The following is a 25748-nucleotide window of genomic DNA, read 5'->3' as shown; positions in this document are numbered from 1 at the left end:
AAAGGGGGATTGGGGCTATGTAGGGGCATAGGGCTGTCTTGGATCTTTCCAACCCAGGGGGCTACGAAGAGAGGATTTGAAGACCTTAGCAGGAAAAGGCAAAAGTGTATCCTAGTACATCCTAGGGTTGATGGAGGAATTCTATGGGACTACTTGGAATGGAGGTGTTACTTGTTTAAAAAAAAACAGCTATAAAAGAGGCGCCTCCAGGGATCTGAATGCCCCACAGGACAGCCAAGTTCAGGCATCTGCAGATTTAGAGAGCTTGAAGCCAGTTTATGATGGTGCCAGTTCACATTAAAACTGAATCTCTCTTCTTCTCTTCTTCTCTCCTTAGGCTATCCTGGCAGAAAATACCTGCTCACCTCTGTAACTACTGCAGGCCGCTACCTAAGTAAGGAGTAGCACTGCCACATAATAAATTGTAAAAAATGGTATTCACTCATAAAGTTATGTTTTGACTACATCACAAGCTATGCTTGTCTGATTGAGTTGTTAAATATGCACTCACACACAAATGGACCCAGGCAAGCTATCCCTGGAATTGTCTCCCTCTGCCTCAAGTAGGGGCCTACAACAGTGCTTACTTCTGAATATTACAGGAGCCCACAACTTTATTATAAATATGTGCATACAATGAGATATTTTTTAGTGTATAAAGCCGTCATGGAAATTCATAGGCATGCATAGATCTAAACAGAAAGGCCATCACATCACATTACATCAAATAAGGCCGTGTCCTGCCAAGCAGTTACCCGGAAGGGGCACCAACACCAGAAAACCAGAGTCCTTGTCAGACTCAGCTATCCTGCGTCCCGGTGAGTTCTGCTCATCACACCTGTACACTAGAAACAGACTTCATTTGCGGGAAGTGCAAACCCTGAAATTCGTTTAGATTTCCGGAGCCACCCAGTTCTTCCTTCATGGGTTCCTTGTCTTTTCCGGCCCATCAATTTAGGATGGGGCAATGATTCCCAAAGAGTTGCATTGCCCCGGAGCCCCCTTCTTAGGAGCCCAGCAGGCGCGGGGCTGCGGCGTGCTGACGTCACCGCGTCCCCGGCGCGCCCCGCCCCCAGGCCGGCCCTCTCGCCCCGCCCCACCCCGCCACGGCCCGTCGCCAGGGGACGCTCGAGGGTCTGGTCTCCTGGGCAACCGGTGGCCCCGCCCCCGTAACCTTTAGGGTCGCGGGTTCGGCGTCCCGTGCCCGCTCCCTTCCCGCCCTCCCCGCCCCGGCCAGCCCCGCCGGGACCGGAAGCGAAGATGGCGGCGGCGGCTGCGGGTGCGGCTTCCGCCGAGCTGGTGATCGGCTGGTGCATATTCGGCCTCTTATTACTGGTAGGGGAGGCGCTAGGAGCTTGCACTGGGGGAGGAGAGGGGCAGGTCGCGAGCTGGCCTCTCGGGGTCCTGGAGACCCCGCGCCGCCTGCCTGGGCTCCGACCTGGGGCTCGAGGGGGCGTCGATTTCCCGCGTCCTTTCACCCGCGGCGTCTCAGGTGCAGGCTTCCTTTGTGGAAACTCGTGCTCGATCCCCTACTTGGGGTCTGGGCTGGTGAGGTCTGGGCTGGTGAGGTCTGAGACCCCAGAGGTTAAGAGGGTGTGGCGGCCTGGGGCCCCTCGTGAGATGAAGCACAGGGTGTGGGGCGCCGCGCAGGACCTTCCCCAGTCGGTAGGCACTGGTGGTGTTGACTCGTCGGGTTTTCTAAATGTGTTTTGTGTGTTCCCCACCCTTGGCCTTAGTGTCGCCAACCTCCAGTGCCCATTGTGCGATTCTCCTTGGTGACGTCAGTTGTGGCATGTTCTACCTTCTAGGTGCCACATTCCTTTCCAGTCTCTTACTAGATGTGGAACAAGTGTAAGGGCAGAGGAGTAGCCCCCGTGTGGCCAGGGTCAGGGCCTCCGGTGCCTTCTCTTCTATCCATCTGATTTCTGATTAAGTGCTCAAAATGTGGACCTCGCTGGACCCGAATGGCCTGGTTATTACTTCCCTTACCCAAATTTAAACAATTTCAGTTTGTTTCTCCTTATATCTCTCTACATCCTCAGAACTCTTTATTGTTTCCTTCATCCCATCCTGTTACTTCGTGTTTCAGTGCATTTTGACTTCTTGCTTTACAAACAGAACAAGAAAAAATTTTACTTCTAGAAATCAGACTACTTGATTTTATTTTATCACATTCCCAGGACGTCTGACTTCTGTGTAGTATGTTCTGCAAGTAAAATTTTCTCAGGAGAAAGTCCACCACAAAACAGAACAACGAAATTGCATGAAAATCTAAGGAAAGGCTTCTGTTTACCTTCACTTTCATAGAAATGCCTTTACACTGGAACATGCCTTGACTCCTCCCATTGGAGGAGCTGGAAATCTTAAAGGTTGGCTGTGGTCTCCAAGTTATTCATTCCTTTACCTCAAGAATTGCTGGCTTATCCAGTCCATCAGATTTAGTTTATTTAGAAGAAAATGAACAATTATGAAACCAGTAGTAAAGTCTAGCAGGACTGTCCTGGCCGTGTGAATGAATAATCATTTCAGCTACAGCACTTTCGCTGTGCATTGTAGATGGATGCAAACAAAATGAACTGTAGGTGGGAAAACTAAAATTCTTGAAATGTGTTTTAAGCAGTGAAAGCCAGAGTTTGTCTTTATAAAGAAATAGGACTTATGGAAATAGAGAACAATGTTCAAAGTGAGAATTGAGGTAGACTTTGGACAGATGAAAAAGAGAAGACATTTTATTTGGTGAAATCACAGTAGGAACAAATAGAATTAGAGTTAGAAACTTGGATGCTAGAGTGGGAAAACAATAGTTAATAAGGGCCATTGTTTAAATTTCCACAAATCAGCTGGGTGTGATGGCACACGCTTGTAATCTACGAGCTTGGGAGGCTGAGAAAGGAGGATGGAACAGGTTCGAAGCTAGCCTTAGCTGCCTTAAGAGACCCTATCTCCAAATAAAATATAAAATAGATCTGAGAGTGTAGCCCGGCAGTAGAAGGCCCCTGGGTTCCCTCGCCAGTACCACCAAAAAAAAAAAAAAAAAAAAAAAAAAAAATCCACAAATCTTCTTAATTCCTGGTTTATTAGACAACTGGATTCTCATGTCTACTTTTTCATTCATCTTTGAGATAAGTTATTTTGACTGAAGTATATGAAAAAAATCCGGTTTCAGCGGTATGTAATTGGAAGTGATGGGCAGTTCTTAGATAGTTGTGGGTATTTGCTACACTGAAGCTCAACAAGGGAAAATTCCTTAATATTTAGTTGCAATGTGGAATCTAAAACCCAATCAGTGAATTTTTTGTACTGTTACATTAAAATTTATTAGTCAGGTGTGGTGGTACATAATCCCAGGTTTTGGGGAGGCTGAAACAGGAGGATCACAGATTCAAGACCAGTCTCAGCAATTTAGAGAGACTCTTAGCAGCTTAGTGAGATCTTGTTTCAAAACAAAAAAAAAGAATTGGGGGTGTAGCTCAGAGGTACAACTTCCCTGGGTTCAATCCTCAGTACTACATTAGTCCAAGTATGCTTTAAATGGACCTGTCCTTTTACCCATTCATAGCTTTATAAAATAATGTGTTGGCCATTTAGAAAATATTCACTTACCTATCTTAGAAAATACTATAGAAAATACTCATAATGTATATCTTAATGCATATCATAATGTGTATAGAAAATACTCATAATACATATCTTCCAAATGTGGATTTATTTCATTACACAATATCAAAATATTATATTAAATCACCACTAATCTTGTCAAAAATGCCTCTAAATTTTCTTATTATTGAGAAGTTGTCAAGTTCACAATAGTGGACACAAGTTTTTCAAAGTTCTAATTTTCATTTGAAAATTTGAATTTTAACTTTGTTCATTTACTAAAATTGCTAAATACTCAAGTCTGAATAACCATAGTTTAATTGTTCTTTCAAGTAAATAATATGGTCTTGTTTGACAAGAGTGGCTACTTTGATTTTCAGCTTTTAAGCATGGAAGTATTTTTCCCGGTGACAGCCACCATACCTTGGTATATAGCAGGGCTTTATGCATGCTTCTGCGTGTGTGTGTGTGTGTGTGTGTGTGTGTGCGCACTCACGCACGTGTGCCTGTGTGTGGTACTGAGGATGGAACCCAGGGACATTCTGCCTCTGAGTTACATCCCAGCCCTATTTTATTTTTTATTTTTTAATTTAATTTAATTTTTTTAAACGGTACTGGGGATGAAACCCAGGGACATTCTACCTCTGAGCTACACCCCTAGCCCTAATTTTTAGTCTTTTTTTACTTTTTTTTTTTGTACTGGGGGTGGAATCGAACCTCCTGGCTATACTCCTAGACCTATTTTTTTTCTATATAGTTTTTGGAAACAGGGTCTCACTAGTTGCTGAGAGCCTCACTAAGTTAGCTGAGGCTGGCTTCGAACCTGTGCGATCCTCCTGTCTCAGCCTCCCAAACTCAAGGATTACAAGCGTGCACCACCACACCTGGCTTACTTTTGAAACAGGGTCTCACTGAGTTGCGAAGGGCCTCACTAAGTAGCTGAGGGTGTCCATGAACCGGTATCCTCCTTTTCCGCCTCCTGTATGTTGGGATTACAAGGGTGTGCCACCATGCCCGGCTTAGTTTTTATTTTGAAACAGGGTTTTAGTAAATTGTGGAGGGCCTTGCTAAATTGCTGAAGCTGGCTGTGAATCTGCAATCCTCCTGTCTCAGCCTCCCAAATACTAGGATTACAGGCATGCGCCACCACACCAGGCTGCATGCCTCATATTTTATTCCACATATAGTTGTAAAAACCGTGGGCCAAAGTTTAATAAAATTAATTTTTACTGCTTCATCAAGTACAATCTCAAGTTAAATAGTGCTTTTTCCAGTGTGCAGTAGTGAAGAATGAGTGATTACTGGCATGGTTTGGTGCCATTGTCTTCACTAGCAGTTTTACCCACATGGCTTATGAACCATGAGTGTAAGTATTAGCACAGTGTAAAAGGCTAATGGCATCTTTAATGAGAATAGTGTTTAATTTTTGAGACTTCAGGAAGAGTTCTGGGAATGAGCAGGGGTCTGGAGACTTCACACTTTTGTACTGCTTTCATCCATCTTCTAAAGAATCAGAAGGTACATGTTTTGATTGCGGGCAAATAATGTACTTCAGTTTCTGCTCTAACATAACTAATGATTAGATTTGGTCCATCATACTTATAATTTGTGTTTACTATATCAATTCTAAAGTATGCTATTTAGCTTCCAAAGTCTTCAGTACTTTAGCTGAAATTTCAGTTTTTCAGATTTCTATTTTCATTTTCCTACTATTTTAGATAGTCTTTATTTCTCTAAATCAAGCTTATTCTTGTTACTCAAAGTGTGGGCATTACCTGAGAATGTGTTAGAAATACAAAATGTAAGGCCCTGGTCCCACAGAATCAGAATCTGTAGTTTAACAGGATCACAGGAAGAATTGTAAGCTTGTAAGTTTAATAAGTAGGCCTTTATTCTCATTATTTCCTCTGTCCCTTTCATTTCAGCCTTGGCCACCCATGAAAACTGCCTAGGGAGTTTTTAAAATCCCAGTGCCCAGATTTATTAAATCAGAACCTCTTGGGAGGGCTTGGGGGTACTATTTACCAACTTATTTATTTATTTATTTATTTATTTATTTATTTATTTATTTATTTTTACGGGTTTGGGGATGGAACCCAGGGGCATTTGACCTCCGAGCTATACCCCCTTCCCTATTTTTTTATTCTTCATTTTGAAACAGGGTCTCATTAAGTTGCAGAGGGCCTCACTAAGTAGCTAAGGCTGTCGGCGAACCATGATCCTCGGGTCTCAGCCTGAATGCTGGGATTACAAGTGTGTGCCACCATGCCCAGCTCCAACATTTTTTAATTGTTAAAGTTATATATTAGTTTTCTTTCCTTTTCTTTTCTTTTCTTTTTTCTTTTCTTTTCTTTTGCGGGTCTGGAGATAGAACCCAGGGGCATTCGACCTCTGAGCAACAACCCTGTCCTATTTTTTTTTTTTTTTCTTTATTTTGAAACAGGGTCTCACTGAGTTGCAGAGGGCTTCACTGAGTAGATGAGGCTGTCCACGAACCGCGATCCTCCAGTTTTGTATCAAAATTTGGGTACCTAAGTCTTAAGTCTCTTAATTTTTTCGGGCTCTTCTATCACCAGCTGAAATGCCAGCGATGTGAAGGAATAGTACAAATAATGCAGATGGATTTCAAATGCATAATGCCAAGGGAATGAAGCCGGTTCAAAAGACAGAATACTACATAGGTGTATAATGAAATTCTAGAAAAGACAAGCTGTAGGGACAGATGAAGATAGTAAAGAGAGTTGTTAACTACAAAGGGACAAAGGAAAATTGGGGATAGGGGGTGAAATTGTTCTTATATCTGGCTCATGGTAGGAGAATTTGGAAGATGTAAAACTAATTAGATGGTTTTTCTTTCTTTCTTTTTTTTACAGTACCGGAGATGGAACTGGGGGCATTCTACCTCCGAGTTACATCCCCAGTTCTATTTTTTATTTATCATGAAACAGTGTCTCACTGAGTTGCAAAGGGCCTCACTAACTAGTAGCTGAGGCTGGCCGTAAATCGTGATCCTCCTGTTTCAGGCTCCTGAATGCTGGGATTACAAGCATGTGCCACCACGCCCGGCCAATTGGATGGTTTTATTCAGGCTTCTAACTCACAATTTACCGTCTTCTCAAGTTTGGCTCAGACTAGAATCCTCAGGCATTTCTCACTAAGTCACTGATTTGATGAGGACTGGGAGAGGCACAAAGGTATTTTAAAACTACCCAGGTGATTCTAACAGATAAGGCTGAGAACCATTGATTTAGTGCCTGTCTGCAATTCCCCTGAAATTAAGTTGAACAAAGGTTCTCAAAGTTCCTGGAACAGGAGCCAGCCCCATTGTAGAACCCATTTACTAATGCAGATTTTTAGGTCCACACCAGACCACTTGAATCTGAAACTTGGGTGGGGCCCAGTAGTCTTTGTTTTATCAAACCCTGCATGTGATTCTGATGCTCTCTAAAGTTAAAGAATCACTATAAAGTCCTATGCTCTGTGAGTCTCTAGAAAGGCCTTGGTAACTATTAAGAATATCTGGTTTAGCCGGGCACGGTGGTGCACGCTTGTAATCCCCCTGCTTGGGAGGCTGAAGATCACACAAGTTCGAAGCCAGCCTCAGCTACTTAGTGAGGCTCTTAGCAACTTAGTGAGACCCTGTTTCCAAATAAAATATAAAATAGGTCTGGGAGTATAGCCCAGAGGTAGAAAGCCTCTGGGTTCCACCCCCAGTTACCACACACACACACACACAAAAGAATATCTGGTTGACAGCCGGGCGTGGTGGCGCAGGCTTGTAATCCCCGTGCTTGGGAGGCGGAGGCAGGAGGATCATGCAGGTTCGAAGCTAGCCTTGCTGGATTAAGAGACCCTGTTTCCAAATAAAAATATAAAAATAGGTCTGGGAGTGTAGCCCGGAGGTAGGGTTTCCAGGAACCCCAGTACCACCAAAAAAAAAAAAAAAAAAAAAAGAAAGAATATCTGGTTGATTAGAGATGTCAACTTCAGTACCTCTGGGAGCCCCTTCCCCCACCCACTGGAAAGTCCCTTGCCATGCAGACGAATCCATTTTCAGTGTTGACTTTTTTTTAAAGGCTTTTAAAATTTTGAATTATAGCAATTATTATAGTAATTGCATGATGATTGTTGACAGTTGACTGTAGGTGAATCTTGAACTGTCATAACAGGGCAGAGGTTACTTTCCATCTAACGTATTGTCTATTATGGTTCATTTATAGGACAACTTCTAGTTAGATCTCCTTTAGGTTGAGAGGTCTACAGAGCAAAAGGATTCAAAGCTAGTTATAATTATGACATAGCATGTAACCATTAAAAGTTATGCTGTGTTTGGTGAGGATTTATATAACTGAACACTTAATAATGAAATAATGATGTGTGTGTTTACACCTAAGTGAAATCACATAGCATTCATGAAGTAGATTTTGAAAATTCTAAATCTTAAGGGCAAGTTATGGGTTTTCCTTATATATGGAAAAGAATCATCACATGACATTAAATTTCCTGCTGGCAACATTTCTAAAATCAGTGATAGGAAATAAATAGGGTAATAAACATTTCTTTTTTTTTTTTTTTTTCTGTTCCAGGCTATTTTGGCATTTTGCTGGATCTATGTCCGAAAATACCAAAGTCAGAGGGAAAGTGAAGTTGTCTCCACCATCACAGCAATCTTTTCCTTAGCAATTGCACTCATCACATCAGCACTTCTACCAGTGGATATATTTTTGGTTTCTTACATGAAAAATCAAAATGGCACATTTAAGGTAAGCATTATTTTACCATGGGAACTTTTTTTCAAATTCTTAGGAATTAAGTGTTTAAATTTGGTAGTCCAGTATATTTTGTGTTTTCTTTTTTGTAGCTGGAAATAAATAAGAAATGTGTAGATGCCAACAATGCAACCTGGTAGATTAGAAACCAACTGTGTTTTTTTTTAATTGGTGCATTATAGACATGCATGTACAAGATTGTAGAGACATAGATGATACATTACTCTTTTAGCCCTTCCTTACTTCCTACCCCATTCCCTCTTCCCTCCTTACTTCTCCTGTTTGGCTTAGTGATTGACTCTGATATGTTTGTGAATGTACATCATGTGTATTAGGAAATTTTCCTCTCCACCCCTTTCATTCCCCTCAGGCCTTCTTATTTCCTCATCTATGGTTTCTTCTTCTTGATCTAGAGTTCCTCATAAGTAGTGCTGAGGCTGTCCATGAACTGTGATCTTCCTGTCTCAGCCTCCCAAATGCTGGGATTACAAGTATGGGCAACCATGCCCAGCTGAATTCCCACTCTTCCACATCCTCTCCAGTATTTGTTGTTGTTTGTGTTTTGAATGATTGACATTCTAATTGGAGTTAGGTGAAATCTCAGGGTAGTTTTGATTTGTATCTTGTTGAACATTTTTTTATACATTTATTGTCCATTTGAATTTCTTCTTTTGTGAAGTATCTATTTAGTTCACTTGCCCATTTTTTGATTTGTTTTCTTACCATTGAGTTTCTTGAGTTTTCTATATATTCTAGATATTAGTTCTCTATTGGAGGAAAAGTTGGCAAAAATTTTCTCCCATTCTGTTGGCTCTCTGCTGAGGTTCTTGATAGTTAATCAACACTAAAGGCCTATAATTTCTGGAGCTTTGTTTATTTGGTTTTGGAATTAATGTTGTGTTGGCTTCATAGAATGGGAGTGTCTTGTTCCTTTTTCATGGAATAGATTGAGGAAGGTTTATTGGGATTAGCTCTTCTATAAAGGTTTTATAAAATTCACTTGGAAAATCATCTGGTCCTAGACTTTTGTAGGCTCTTTATTGCTTTAATCTCTTTGATTTAAATTTTCTGTATTTTGACTCAGTTTCTGAAGGTTGTATATATTTAGAAATTTCAATTTCTTTTAGATTTTCTGCGTTTTATTATTGGGCAAAGAGTAATACACCTTTAATGATTTTGGACACAGGTAATTAAATAGTTGATTTTAATGATATGAGGTTTTTGCTTCTGAAAAATAAGTGGCATTTTATTTATTTCTTTTTTTTTTTTTTTGCAGTACTGGGGATGGAACCCAGGGGCATTCTACCTCTGAGTGACACCCCTGGCTATAATTTTTTATTTTTTATTTTTGAAACAGGGTCTCACTGAGTTGCAGGGGGCCTCACAAAGTAGCTGAGGCTGTCTGCAAACTGTGATCCTCCGGGCTCAGCCTCCTGAATGCTGGGATTACAAGCATGTACCACCACGCCTGGCCCCATAAGTGTCATTTTAGAATTAAATTCCATAAAATTACTAATTCTTGTGGCTTTGTATACAGCTGTGTTTCATGGAGAAAAGATTTTGACATTTTAAAAATATCTGGATATTCTGTTTAAAAATAGTATAGTACTGGGAGGGAGGCATGTAGCTGGGTAGTACATCTCCCCTCCCCTACTTAGCATGTGCAAGGTCCTGTTTTCAATCTCCAGCACTCCAGAAAATAAAAAATAGTGTAATTCCAGATGGACAACATCATACTTCTAGGATATTTTTCTTTCTAAACACTGAAATCAAAAAAGTACACACACACACACACACACACACACACACACACACACACACCTATTCTGATATAATTAAAGCAGTATAATTGTCCCTTGTATAATTATTGTTTGAATAGAAAATATTTTAGTTTTGAATTTAGGATGTTTGATTTGTTTAAATTTTGTGGGGAAATGTTTTTATCTTGAAATTTCTAAAGTAAATACTTTCACATATTAGAGAAAGCATCTGATTTCTTACTTTTTGTGAATGACTAATCTCACTTAGCATAATGTCCTGCAGTTCCATCCATTTCCCTGTAAATGATGTAATTGTGTTTTTTTTTTTATGGCTGAGTAAAATTCCATTGTGTACATATCCCACAGTTTTGTAATCCATTCATCTGTTGATGGACATCTTGCCTGGCTCCATAGTTTGGCTATGGTGAATTATGCAGCCATGAACATAGATACACATGCATTAGCTTGGTAGTTTGGTTTCCTTTCTTTTGGGTAGATACCCAGAAGGTGTATTGCTGAATCAAATGGTAAATTTGTTTTCATTTTTCTGAGGATTCTCCATACTGTTTTCCAAAGTGGTTGCACTAATTTCCATTTCTACCAACAATGTTTTAGAGTTTCCTCTTCTCCATATCTTTGTCAGCATTTTTTGTTGTTTGTGTTTTGAATGATTGCCATTCTAGTTGGAGTTAGATGAAATCTCAGGGTAGTTTTGATTTGTATCTCTCTTGATTGCTAATGATGTTGAGCATTTTTTCATGCATTTATTGGCCATTTGCTTTTTCAGTATCTATTGAAATCATCATGTATATTTTTGTCTTTGGTTTTGTTTATATGATGAATTACATGGATTGATTTTTGTATGTTGAGCCAGCCTTGCATCCCTGGCATGAACCCTACCTGGTCATGGTGTATGATTTTCTTTATGCGGTTTTGAATGTGTGTTGCTAGTATTTTGTTTAGCAGTTTTGCATCCAAGTTCATCAAAGGTATAGGCCTGTAGTTTTCCTTCCTTGACCTGTCTTTATTTGGTTTTGGTATTAATGTGATGTTGGCTTCATAGAATGTATTTGGTAGAGTCCTGTTCTTTTGTATTTCATGAAATATATTGAGACGTATTTGGATTAGTTACTCTATAAAGGTTATATAGAATTCACTTGGGAAACCATCTTGTCCTGGGCTTTTCTTTGATGGTAAGCTTTTTATTGCTGTTTCAGTCTCTTTGCTATTGGTTGGTTTAAATTTTCTATATTTTCTTGACTCAATTTAGGAAGGTTGTATTTATCTAGAAAGTTGTCAGTTTCCTCCAGGTTTTCCATTTTGTTGGAGGAGTATAGTTTTTCAAAGTAGTTTCTGAAAATCTTTTCGATTTCTACATTGTCAGCAGTGATATCTCCTTTTTCATTTCTTTATAATTTGGGTTGATTCTTTTTTTTTGTTAAGTTGGCTAGTGGTTTATCTATCTTGTTAATTTTTTGAGAAACCAGCTTTTGGTTTTGTTGATTTTCTGTATTTCTTTTTAATTCTCAACTTCATTAATTTCTGCTCTGATTTTAATAATTTCCTGTCTTCTACTGGCTTTGGAGTTAGGTTGTTTCTCTTTTTCAAGGACCTTGAGCTGTGTCATTAGGTTATTATTTGGTGATTTTTTTGTTCTTATGTGAGCACTCACTGCTATTAATTTTCCTCTTAATACTGCCTTTAAAGTGTCACAGAGATTTTGATACGTTTTATCTCTATTTTCATTTGTTTCTAGAAATTTATTGATTTCACCTCTTACTTCTTCTATGACCCATTCTTCTTTCACAAGTGTGGTGTTCAGTCTCCACATGTTTATGTGGTTTTTCTTATAGTTGATTTCTAGTTTCATTCCATTATGGTGTGAAAAGACACAGGGAAGTATGTAACATTTTTTGAATTTGCTAGTGCTCTTTTTGTGGCCCAGAATGTGATCTATTTTGATGAAGGTTCCGTGAGCAGCTGAGAAAAATGTGAACTCCGCTGTAGTTGGCCAAAGTATTCTATATGTGTTCAACAGGTCCGTTTGGTTAATGTTGTTCTTTAGGTCTGAGGCATCTTTACTGACCTTTTGTCTAGAAGATCAGTCTAATGGTGTGAGAGGGGTGTTGAAGTCTCCCAGTATTATTGTATTAGGATTCATGTGTGACTTAATGTCACAAAGAGTTTGTTTTATGAAAGTAGCTTCACCTATGTTTGGGGCATAAATGTTGATTATCGTTATTTCCTCTTGTTGGATTGTTCCTTTTACCCGTAAAAAATGACCTTCTTTATCTCTTCTTTTTTTTTTTTTTTTTTTTTTTGGTGGTACTGGGGTTCCTGGAAGCCCTTCTACCTCCGGGCTACACTCCCAGACCTATTTTTACATTTGGAAACAGGGTCTCCTAAGCCAGCGCACGCTGCTGGCTTCGAACCTGCGTGATCCTCCTGTCTCTGCCTCCCAAGCGCGGGGATTACAAGCGTGCGCCACCACGCCCAGCCTTCTTTGTCTCTTCTAATAAGCTTGGGCTTGAAGTCTAACTTGTCTGATATCATAGTTGCTACTCCTGCTTGTCTTCGAGTTCCATTGGCACAGATTCCTTGCCCTAGCCCTTTACCTAAGTTTGTTACTATCTTTACTTGTAAGATGTGTCTCTTGCAAGCAGCGGATAAATGTTCTAGTTTTTAATCCATTTTGCCACTTTATATCTTTAAATTGGGGAATTGAGGCCATTTACATTCACTGTGATTATTGAGAGATGATTTTTAATTCCTAACATGTTAAGATTTTATTTCAGTTTGAAATACTGTTTGTTCTTCTTTGCTTAGTTGTCTGCAGGATAGAAGTTCTTGTTTCTCTGGTTCTGGTGTGTATTACTTATTTCTTTTTTATAGTTAATCTCTTTGAGTATTATCTCTAGTACTGGTTTTGAAGACATACATTCCTTCAGCTTCTCTTTGTCATAGAAGCTTCTTATTTTCCCATCTAATTTGAGAGATAGTTTTTCTGGGTAGGAAATTTTTGACTGCAAGTTCTTTTCTTTGAGAGTTTCGAATATGTTACTCCAGTTCCCTTCTGGATTTCATGACTTGGTTTGGGAAGTCTGGAGTGATTCTAATTGGTTTGCCTCTGAATGTCACTTTGCCTTTTGTTTTTGTTGCCTTTAAGATTCTCTTTTTGGCGTCTACATTGGTCATTTTTACTATTATGTGGCATGGGGAACCTTTTCTCTGATCTTGTCTAAAGGGAGTTCTGTAAGTTTCCTGAACCTGTGTATCGACCTCTTTCAATATGTTTGTTTGGAAAAATTTCTGCTATTACATCTTTGAGGAGATTGTTGGTCACTTTGGTTTCACCTTCTTTTAGCTCTTCTATGCCAGTTATTCTTAGGTTAGCTCTGTTAAGATGGTCCCATATTTCTTCAGTGTCCAATTCCTGCTCTCAAATAGTTTTTTCTAAGTTGTAAACTATGGGTTCGTTTTTGGAGTGATCATCTTCTAGGAGCGAGATTCTATTCTTTTTGTGGTCTAATTGATTGTTTATAGTTGAATTGATGCCTTTACTTCAAAGATTACATCCTTTATTTGAGACTCTCTAAATTCTTTTCAGAAGTCCTGTATTATTTCTATAGTTATATTCCTGATTTGATCTTCTGGAGATCTCTGCATTTTTGTATTATCAGGTTCTGTTATTATGGGGTTGTGGGAGCTCATTGCTCCATTGTTGTTCCTCCTTCCTATGATTTCAGAAGTTTTTACCTGTTGCTTTTTATTCTTTATTTTGAAACTGGGTCTCACTGAGTTGAAAAGGACCCCACTAAGTAGCTGAGGCTGTCTGTCCACAAATCGTGATTCTCCAGTCTCAGCCTCCTGAATGCTGGGATTACAAACCTGTGCCACCATGCTTGGCTAACTATTAGCTCTTAAAGAACTCAGAGATAAGCCGGGCATGGTGGCACAGGCTTGTAATCCCCATGTTTGGGAGGCGGAGACAGGAGGATTGCGCGGGTTCGAAGCAAGCCGCGCTGGCTTAAGAGACCCTGTTTCCAAATAAAAAAGTATAAATAGGTCTGGGAGTGTGAGTGTAGCCCAGAGGTAGAAAGGCTTCCAGGAATCCCAGTACCACCAAAAACAACAACAACAACAACAACAAAAAACAAAGAACTCAGAGATAGTTTTAACCCTGAAATTATTTTTAATCTGATACACTTAGACAAATAGCATGCACTATTTAGAATAATAAAGCAGAAATAAAATGTAAAACATGCCAACTTAAATCTTCCCAAAACACAAACTGTATAACAACTCAAAAATTCTGATGAGTAAGGGAACAATTCAAATAAGGCTAAGTACACACATGAAGGTATCACTATCAATCTCAGTAACATGGAGCAGGGTGGGATAAGGAGGGGAATACACCAAGTGCTCTACTTGTATATGTTTGTATCATTCTGAATCTATGAAATATAATTACAATGCACCAATAAAAATATACAAAAATTCTGATTTGGTTAAATAATAGCTATAATACTCTATGAGAAATATCTAAGTCATGTGTTTAAAAATCCAAATAATCTTAACTATTCCTACTGAATTAAACTTCTCTATTTTCTTATAAGACTCAAGTAATATAAAGCTACTCCTCCAATGCAAATTAAGCACATTTTGGATACATTATTACTAAATTCTGAGCCTTTAAAAAAACAAAAAATAAGTTGATTAGGAAGTGTACTATCGAGGCGGGTGTAGTGGTGCAAGCTTGTAATCCCAGTACTTGGGAGGCTGAGATAGGAGGACTGAGGTTGAAGGACAGTCTGAGCTACTTAATGAGGCCTTCTGTAAATTAGCAAGGCCTTATTCCAAAATAAACAATACAGAAAAATAGGACTCAAGGTATAGTATGGAGGTAGAATGCCTCTGGGTTCCATCCCAGTACCGCCAAATTAAATAAGTAAAGTTTACTACTCACCAAATAATGTCAGTTTCAGTATGCTACTACACTGAATTGCAAAGGAAAGGTCAGAACTATCAAAAATTGTTATAAAATCTCCATCTGGAATTAAAAAGAAGAAACATTTAGTTTTAGATTTGCAACAGGAGTAAGCTAAGGTACATAAAAAATTAAAATCCAAAATGGAGGTTACAGAGCATAATTAGAATCTCCCATAAAAATCTTAAACAAACACTAAAGGATCTAGGAAAGATGTATCATATCCTCATAAGCAAATGTAGCTAAAGTTACATGCATTACATTTTACTAGTCACTAAGAGATTTGTCAAAACAATATCACAGATTATTGATTTATACTAAAATCTTTTCATTTAAAAAACTTTAAATATATTTGTCAAAAATGAAAGAAACCAGGCATGGTGGCACACGCTTGTAATTCCAACATTTAGGAGGCTGAAACAGGAGGATCGTGGTTCTTGGCCATTCTCAGCTCCTTAGTGAGACCCTTTGCAATTTAGTAGGAACCTGTTTTAAAGTAAAGAATATAAAATAGGGTTGGGGGTGTAGCTCTGAAGTAGAATGCCCATGGGTTCCGTCCCCAGTACCGCCAAAATGAAAAGAAGAGAAAAGAAAAGGAAAAGAAAAGGAAAGGAACAGATTCCTAAGGTTCACATCCTAATTCCAAGTACAATAAAATTTACTGACACAAATGGAAGTGAAGTCATATATAACAGTAACACTGACTTGCTTTAATCAATGAGTAGAGAGTGAAATCTTTCAGGTCACTGATCATTTTGACACTAAGATGAAAACTATCAACTTTCCCCGGGGGGGGGGGGCAAAAAACCTGTATATACAGAAAATCATACATATCGAAGACTGAAATCCTCCTCAGATCCCAGGGATAAAGCATACTATAATTAGCATTCCAATGCATGTCCCAAAGTTTTCTAAGAACTAAGGAAAAAAATGTTCCCTAGAGACAAGAACAGAAAAGCAGCCAGACAAGGTGGTAGTCAGGGGCCTGTGTGGGGTATCTTTGCACAGTTTGGTGGGAAAGAGTTCAGTCCTGTGAAGGCTAAGAAGCTTCTCCAAGGATGCTCTGCTACATCAATTTTAAAACAGACTAGGGAGACTTATTTTGGATAAAGATGCAATAGAAACCATAAATGAGCATTTTATAATTGTTTTTAGTTCTATGTAACCAGATCCACTTCCTATAATGCACATGTATAATGTACAACTCTCTGGAATTCTCCTCATGAACACATTTTTAAGAAAATAAGATACATATGTAAAAGAAACAAACTTCCCATAACTGGACTTTTTCCTTTCCTGAATCCTACAACAGAAACAGTATCTATGATAACAGGAACTTTACTTTAGCTGTCCCTTTACTCTAGTGCCCAACAGACTATGAAACATGTATCTGAACAATTAGAAACATTTTTAAACATGGACATGCTTGTATCACTGTTTTACTAGCCATAAAAAACAAAATTACATTATTTGCAAGAAAATGGATGGAACTAAGGAATATTATGCTAAAAGAGATTAGCCTCTCAGAAAGTGAAGGGCATAATGTTTTCTCTCATATGTGGAAGCTAGAGAGAAACTGGGAAACAAAGACTTCAGATAAACAAGGAGAAATACTAGTAGAATAGGGGAAGGCAACTTGGGATGGGGAGCAGGGAAGGGAAAAGGGAGACTTGATGAAGTAAACAGTTCAAATAACACTATGTAGTTATATGAAGTTATCAATTTCAATCTCAATAAAGCATGTGGGGATTGGGAAGGAGCAGGGTGGAATCGGGGAAACATACCAAGTGCTGTGTGTATGTATGTTTCTATCACTCTCAACCTCATTTTGATGTATAATTACAGTGCACAATAAAAGCATACAAAAATACCATAAAAGAGAAATAAAATGTGATAACTAGACATGAAGCACAAATTTCAACAGTAAGTAAACCCCAAGTTAAAGATCTTCAAACTATGCCCAATGGATTAATCCCTGATTGTATAGGACTATGAACTAAGAATGGTATTGATACGTAAGAGGTTATAAAAAAATAATGATGAGACAAAGGCTACATGTGATTGATTCACAAAGCTATAATACTATGATTCTTTATAGAAAAAGTTTGTGGACCCTTTCCATAGACAAAAATAAGGGATTTAAGAGAAAGCAAACCAGTGAGGTCAGTTTAAGATATACCAAGTTTGAGCTAAGAACAGCATCATAGGTTAAAAAAGAATGCTATTAAAAATTTGAGTTTTAAAGTCAAAACAGAGAAAAGGTAGTATCAAATTAAGGCACACATCTAGAAGTCAGAGGTGAAAGCAAATGTACTATAAGTAGATGCAATTACTAAAGAAAAACATAAAGAAATCTATCTCCCTTAATGTTCATTAACACGACTAACTCAAAAAATAATGAGTGTGCTTTTTTAAAAATTTTTTTTGGTGGTACTGGGGGTGTAACCCAGGGGCTTTTCTACCTTTGAGCTATATTCCCAGACCTACTTTATACTTTATTTGGAAACGGTTTCACTAAGTTGCTGAGACCCTCACTAAGTAGCTGAGGCTGGCTTCGAACTTGTGTGATCCTCCTGTCTCAGCCTCCCATTGAGTGTACTCTTAGATTATACATTACAGGAGGAAAGCTAGATGTCGCTAGACAGCCAGCTTATCAGCACTTGATTTACACTCCCTTTCAACAGAGCCAGTTGTATAAAGTGGCTATCTAGTCAGGGATATTTTCTATTTGTATCATGCCAAAGCCATATGACTGAGTTTTGGCCAATGTAATGTGGTCAGAAATTATATATCACCTTGAAGCCTAGAAGGTGAAATTTCTTAATACTCTTTATCTTCATCTATCTGCCTGCTGGATGTCAATGTCCAAGGTGCTTGTAAGCCATGTGTTAAAGTTAACAAAGCTGTCAGCTTGAGTCCCTAAATGATTTGAGTGTTGAACCACTGAGATTTTAAGACTTTTTTACAGTGGGAGGAATTACTTTAAGCCACTTCAAAAGGAGGTGAAGCTATTAGTGATAAAAAGAAACCCAGGATAAACATGGTCTCAGAGACATAAAAGAATAAGAGTATTTCAAAAAGGATGGTGTGAGATGGGCATGTTAGCACACATTTATAATCTCAATCACTTGGAATTCTCCTGCAGGGACAGCAGTTTCACTTAAGATTTAGGTATGCACTGGTCTGGATCTCTGGCGGATGTGGTGAGCTCAGCTGCTGGAAGTTTTAGCTGATCTTTGCGCAGGAAGAACTGATGTATTACAACCGACTGATCTACAGCTGCTCACTTTAGCTCCTTGTTTTCCTTTTCATGTCTGAAGTCTGGTGCTGTGAGACAAGATGGTGCCAGTGTGGGATCTGCTCCTGCAAGGCGGGTGGGTTTTTTTTCTGCTCTCTGGTTGTTCTTTTAGTCTTCTTTTTCTCTATCCCTTGTATTTATGGTTTTTATTCCTCTACCGATAGTATTTTCTAGCTATGTAAAGTGCTGTTTTTGAGGCAGTGGAGATCAGCAGGACTCATAAGTGCTGTTTCTCTTGTTTGCCATCTTCCTGGAAGTCCAATCTTATTATATTAAAATGGTTGTAATTATATCTTAGAACTTTGTATTCCTTGTTGAACCTTAATTATATTTATTTGCTAAATATAGCATGTGCTGGATAAGGTATGTTTTGAAGATTACAATGAAAGTAAATGAGGTTGTTATTCTCATGGAGCTTACTGTACTATAAGGCCAGAGCAACAGTCAACAAATAAAGGTAACATCACTGATAAATAAATATGATAAAGAAATATAGATTAATATGTGAGCCTAATTATGTTGTGGGTTACTCAGAGACGGGAATAGTAAGGCCTAATGCTAAATGAGATGAGACCAGAACTAGAAGTCAATTAAGTAAAGAGCCAGGGGGAACATTTTGGGAGAAGCAGAAGCAAGTATAGTGGTTCTCATGTAGAGATGAGTTTGGCTTATTTAGCTGCAATGTGTTGTGGAGAGTTTTGCCTTGGTATAAACTAGGAATCAGAGGAAGGTCAGTGTCAGATTCTTTATGACTTTTGAATTATGCTAATGAGTTTAAATTTTCTCATAACTGTAATGGAAATCTAATGAAGGCAAAAATATAGGTAAGTTGGGAGTAGAGTAGTGTTAGTAGAGAAAGATGATTAACGGTTATACATAATTTTGAGGTTGAATTGCTTGGATTTGTTGATGGATTAAATATGAGAGGGTGAAGAAAGGTGAAGAAAAGGGTGTTTTCATACACCTTAGAGAAATAGGGAAACCTAGAAGAATAACAGGTTATATGCATATTCATGGATAAGTGAAGAAGTATAGAAAAATAAGTTGTATTTTGAACCATTTGCCTTCAGAGTCCTTTCTGTATATTTTCAAGTTGAAATATCAAGTAGGGAGTTGAAGTTCCAAAGAGTGTTAAGGCTGGAGTAAACTTCTGGATATCATTTAGAGCTACAGACTGACTAGCGTCTGGGAAGACTGAGTAGTCAGTGAAGACTTGAGGATTGGACCACGGCCTGGATTGTTACATTATGTAAAGGCCAGCCAAAAGAAAGAAGCTGCAATCTGAGAAATAAGAAGAAATGTAGAAGAGGAACTCAGGAGAAGACTGTATTTCAGAAAAAGAGAATGGTAGCTTATTGTGAGTGGTGTTGAACATGGTTAAGGGGGTCAGGTAGAGATGGACTTGGATTTGGTCATTGGTGACCAGAAGAATAATTTTAGTGTGGCCGTTTGGGGTTGAGGTTGGAGTGGGTAAGGTATGGACAGTGAGGTAAGGGAGTGCTGACAGCTTTTCAATTCAGGAACTAGAGTCAGTGGAGGTGTTTTATTGTGGTGTTAGTTATGAATTTAATCTTTCTCTGTTTAATTGAGTTTACTGAGTTTGGTATACTTTAGGAATCAGAAGAGTTGGAGAATTTTTTGAGAGAAGAGAGGGTGGCATTACAGGTATAAGGTCCTTGAGAAGTCAAAGGGTATAGGGTTCTCAAATGAAAGGGTTGATCATAAGCAGGATGGCCACTCTGAAGGGAGGAAGGCCTGAAATTTGGATACAGTTGGAAGTAGGTTTTGGATTGGGTTGTGCATTGAGTGAGCTCCTGTCTTTTGGCCTCCGTTTCTCTCAGAGACCTCTTTGTGTCTCTCCACCCTTGACATTTTCTGCTGCAGTTCTTTGTTGTGGAGGACTCTGCTGTGCGTTGTTGGTGTTCAACAGCATCTTTGACTTCTGCTCACTAGAATTTTTGCCTGTGTAACCATTCCTTCCTCCTCATCAGTGTCTCCAGACATTGCCAAACACACCTGGGGAGCAAAACGGCTCCTGAATGAGAACCACTGAGCTAAGGTGAGACCATCATAACAGTGAGGAGGAGTCATGTTGGAGTTTTAGGTTAGAGGATTTAAAAAATCCATCTTGCCAGGCGTGGTGGTGCATGCTTGTAATCCCAGCGCTTGGGAGGCTGAGACAGGAGGATCACACAGGTTCAAAGCCAGCCTCAGCTACTTAGTGAGGCTCTCAGCAACTTAGTGAGACCCTGTTTCCAAATAAAATATAAAATAGATCTGGGAGTATAGCCCAGAGGTAGAAAAGCCCCTGGGTTCCATCCCCAGTACCACCCCCCAAAAAATAAATTAAAAAAAAAATCCATCTTGCCAGGCATGGTGACACATGCTTGTAATCCTAGTCATGGGAGGCTGAGGCAGGAGGATCTCAGGTTTGTAGCCAACCTCAGCAATTTATGAACCCCCCACCCCTTCCAAAAAAATCCTTAGTAAGACCCTGTTTCAAAATGAAGAATAGAAAATAGTGCTGGGGGAATAGCTCATAGGTAATATGCCCCTGGGTTCCATCCCCAGTGTGACCAAAATAAAACAAAGCAGAACACATCTTTACAAGCAGAAAAGAGAATTTACATATGGGACTCATTATGTTTTTGTTCTAGGGAATTCATATCCTTTTCCTGTCTTCTATAATATTCTTATTTAACAACTTGTATTTAGTACTAGATTTTGATTGTTTTACATTTCTTTGGGTCTTAAATGACTGATGTTTCTTTTAGTTTCTACTTTTGGGAGGTGATAGTTTATAAAACATATCAAAGACATAGTGGTTCTCAAAATGTGGAAGAAAGGAGGTTTTATAAAGTAAGCTCTCTTGACATTGTATCAAATACTTTGGAGACAAGACAGTGTATAAAAGCCAAATACATTAATAGTACTTGAGTGATGTTGTATATTTTATACATATTTGTAGCTCTAAAATAGTAACAGTTGTACTCTTTATTGCCTTAAGAATTGGCTAGACAGAATAATGTGCAGAGTAAGAGATGTTAAATTTGAATGATTATTCAGCTTTAAATTGCTTTCAGACTTTCTATTTTCATTTTTTTTCTTCTGAGATTAGGCTCTTGTTCATTTTTCATCAGGGATGGAACCAATGGGCGTTGGACCTCTGAGCTACCAAGGTCTTATTTAATTACTGAGGGTTTTGGTAGGTTGCTGAAGCTGGCCTCAAACTTGGGATCCTCCCTCAGCCTCCTAACTACTGAGATTACAGGTGTGTGCCACTATGCCTAGCTGCTCATATCCACTTTGAAATTTGGACATTTATGTAGTTCTTAATGAGGGCATAACTACCTCCTGGAGTTGTTTCGGAAACTTGTGGGGACTTTGCACAATGTCTAAGAAGTAAGAAGGGATGGATGTAATTATAATATATAGCACATTGATACGTTGCTTTTAGTTTGTCTTCTTCAGAAATCTTCTAAACTTCAGTTTTGATGCATAAGCAACTACTAAAGAAGCACAACCCTCAGGAACTGAAGCTTTGATTATATACATATTCCTTTGGATATTTAAATCATGAGAGAAAATTTCAGTCATTGCACCAAATTCTCCTCAGTGCTTTTTCATTCTATTTTTAAGCACTGTTTATACTTTGTTTTTGGTTTTTGTATATGTTTGGGTGTTTCTTTTATTACGGGCATTTTTGGATTTTTTTTTTAGGGAAAGATTGCATGTGCTAAAACTACTAGTTACAATTGTTTTGTTTTCTTCTACTCAAAAGTCTTCATGGATATTTATGGTATTTTATAGGTCACAGAATTTTTCATATCTACATAGTATTCTCTGTTATCAGTGTACAATTATATGTTTTACCATCTTTCCCCTGGACATTTAGATTGTCTCCAGTTTCTTTTTTCTTTTAAAAATACCTCAACACTACATTTGATATGGCTAAGCAAGGAGCTTTTAAGTGACACTAAATAATTGTTACTTGGTGCAGGGTGGCATTTGCCAGGATAAGGATCAGCAAGCACTCAGGTTCATGTATAACTTGACATTATTCAAGAGATAAGCTCCCCCATTTGCCTCAGAGGGGCTTTTCAACCTCCTGTCTTCTCTCAGAGGGTAGAGAAGAGTGGACTTATAGGTTGATAAACACTTTGGGCTTGAATGTCAATAGTCAGAACTGAGTATAAGTTGTTCATGGTGTCAGGACATTCTAATTGCTGAACATCCGAAGATGTTGGGCTCCCATGAGAAACTGAGTGTAGTTCTTGTGTGGTAAAGGAAAGCCTCATTTGGGCCACCCTTTTGGGAGACAAATCAGTGGGAATCCTAAAGTCATTCATTGGACAGTACTACTATTAAAAACATCTGTGTATAATTATTTATCTTAATGTATCTTATGTGTGAATATTTTTAGGATAGATTCAATAAAGGCAGTCTAGGCCATGGACCAGAGAGTCCCAAAGTAGGTGATACCACCACCAAGGATGATGTACACAGATTCAGGGGGGACAGTAGTAGCCTCAGATATAATTGGGAGGGCGGCTGAATAAAAATTAGAAAGCAATGCCGGGCATGGTGGCGCACGCTTGTAATCCCCATGCTTGGGAGGCGGAGACAGGAGGATCTCACAGGTTCGAAGCCAGCCTTGCTGGCTTAAGAGACCCTGTTTCCAAATAAAAAATATAAAAATAGGTCTGGGAGTGTAGCCTGTAGGAAGGGTTTCCAGGAACCCCAGTACCACCACCAAAATAATAAAATTAAATTTAAAAAATTAGAAAGCGATAGAAGTGTCCAAGATGATGCTGGGTTATTTTTTCTCCCTAAGCTTGGGAACCTATGACCTAATCTATCCCCACCACCCCCCGGTACTGAAGATGGAACCTAGGGCATTCTACCTCCAAGCTATAACTCCCAATCCTATTTTGTATTCTTTATTTTAAAAATAAACAGGGTCTCACTAAGTTGTGGAGGGCCTCACTAAGTAGCTGAGGGTGGCTGCCAACCTCGATCCTCCTAAGTACTAGGATAACAAGCGTGCGCACCATGCCTGCCTTACTAATCTGTCTTCCTTCCTATTTCTGGGTAGAAAATGGCATTTCTTTCATGTTTTGCCACTAACTACTGCATATCACTGTTTATTATGCCAATTAGTAAGTGAAAGGTTGCTATGATAGTAGATTTTATCAGTAAAATATAGTGCTTGTGAAATTCCTTACTTGTTCATTTTCAAATTATTTCCTGGTGTATACGTATTTAATTTCTACTCTGTCCTTCATATATTGAGGTCCTTTTCTCTCTCTCTCTCTCACTTTCTCTCCCTCTTCTCCCCCCCCCCTCTCTCTCTCTCTCTCTGTCTTGTTTTGTTACTCAGGCTGGCCCTATATGTAGAGTCAAGAAATCTTCCTGCCTTAGCCTCCTGACTAGTTGGGACTATAGAAATGTACCATCATGCTTGGCTTAGTACATTGGGATTCTGATTGGCAGTATATATTGTTTTTATAGATTAACTTGGAGGGAATTGCAATCTTTTCATATGGGAATTTGTAACATACCATTTATTTAGATCTTTTATAGTCTATATTTAATTAGTTTCTTTATATAGTTAACTTTTTTTTTTGGTGTGTGTGGTTCTGAGGTTCCTGAAAACCCTTCTACCTCCCGGCTACACTCCCAGACCTATTTTATATTTTTTTATTTGGAAACAGGGTCTCTTAAGCCAGAGAGGCTGGCTTCGAACCTGTGCGATCCTCCTGTCTCTGCCTCCCAAGCGTGGGGATTACAACTGTGCGCCACCACGCCCGGCTTAGTTAACAATTTTTAAAATTTGGCTTCTTAAGCTCTATTCTTTGTAGGTATCAGGAAAATACTGTTTTTATTATACATTGTGTATCTGGGTTGACATTTGTAGAAGTTTGCATTTTCCACATTTTTGTTCTTTTATCTATTTATCAGCAAGAAATTAATAAATGCTCATTTTTAGAGGTGTTAGGAGAAAAAAATGAAAAAATTTCTGAGATATTTTTAGAAAATTAAGAGTTGGTGCTCTTCCCTAAGAGCATTTGTATGGTATGCTGACATTGACATGAGCTCTTAAAATGTATATTAAAAGCTTGACCTGAAGCCAGGCGTGGTGGCGCATACTTGTAATCTCAGCACTTGGGAGGTTGAGACAGAAGAATCGCACAGGTTCGAAGCCAGCCTCAGCTACTTAGTAAGGCTCTCAGCAACTTAGTGAGACCTGTTTTCAAATAAAGTATAAATTAGGTCTGGGAGTATAGCCTAGAGGTGAAAAAGCCCCTGGGTTCCACCCCTAGTACCAAAAAAAAACCCCCCAAAAAGTTGACCTGGATTCTTATTTGAACCTCACTACTTAAAGCAATGATCAGTCCTATAGACTCTCCAGGTTTATTTTTTCACATGCACAAAATTTAAAGTGTGAGGCAAAAAGACCTGCCATTATAACTTTATTCAGACTATATAACTTTATTCAGTATATAGATTTTTTCTATTAAAAATTTATTTGAATTATGTCTTCTACATTTAATAATTTAAAGAACATATGTGGCATGATGCCAAGGAGTTTAGGTTGCCTTTTAGGGTTTATTTTTTTAAGTGTGTAGTCTGCTCAAATATATAATTCTAAAATACAAATCAGACTTGCCGATTTCTGCCTAAAACTCATAATATTTTATTTACATTGCACTCAGGGCAAAGTCTGAAATATTTTCCACAACTCATAAATCCCTCCAACACACCCTTCCTCTTCTCCGCTTTTACCTGCCTCCTCTCACCTCCAGTGAACCTTTATTTAGCTTGTAATATTTTATACCATTATGTATATTCCTTCTTCTCTTCCCTCTCTTATACTGTCTTCTCTCCTTTTCTCTGAGAATATATTCTCTTCCTTCTGGTCTCACATTAGATAAATTTTAGAAAACCATCCATTCTCTTCAGTCTGAGGGGCTTTTGTGTTCTCCCAGAACTATGTTGCTATGTAAGCTTTAGTATAGGGAAAGTTGCCTGTTTACTTGTCTGTTTCTCATTTCTCAAAGATATATATCTTACTTTATTTGAATTAACGATTGATTCTAGAAGTGATATTCAGTCATTAAATATTAACTATAATTGTTAGGGAAATAGATGTTAAAATTAATATTTCTACTATTACTTTTTTATCTTAGGACTGGGCTAATGCTAATGTCAGCAGACAGATTGAGGACACGGTGTTATATGGCTATTATAGTAAGTATTTTTCAGTTTTATTTTCTATTTGGGCTGCTAATCAAAATGTAGAATAAGGCTACATATAAACTTTTAACTTTAATATC

At 38.6% G+C, this 25748-nt stretch overlaps 1 protein-coding gene across 1 annotated transcript in view; it reads left to right on the top strand.

Annotated features, from left to right (window-relative positions):
• Positions 1-1260: 1260 nt before the first annotated feature.
• LMBRD1 (LMBR1 domain containing 1) overlaps positions 1261-25748 on the top strand; it is a gene marked incomplete at both ends in the record, with an annotated part of 110633 nt that continues 86145 nt past the window's right edge. The window contains 3 exons of the mRNA XM_080699980.1: positions 1261-1335; positions 8184-8360; positions 25602-25662. Of these exons, the coding sequence (XP_080556106.1) occupies positions 1261-1335; positions 8184-8360; positions 25602-25662 (313 nt within the window). The remainder of the gene's footprint in view (positions 1336-8183; positions 8361-25601; positions 25663-25748) is intronic.

The sequence above is a fragment of the Muscardinus avellanarius genome, assembly GCF_963383645.1.
Source record: "Muscardinus avellanarius genome assembly, chromosome: 8".
NCBI lineage: Eukaryota > Metazoa > Chordata > Mammalia > Rodentia > Gliridae > Muscardinus > Muscardinus avellanarius.
The sequence above is the reverse complement of the archived record's forward strand: the minus strand, read 5'-3'. Positions and strand labels throughout refer to the sequence as shown.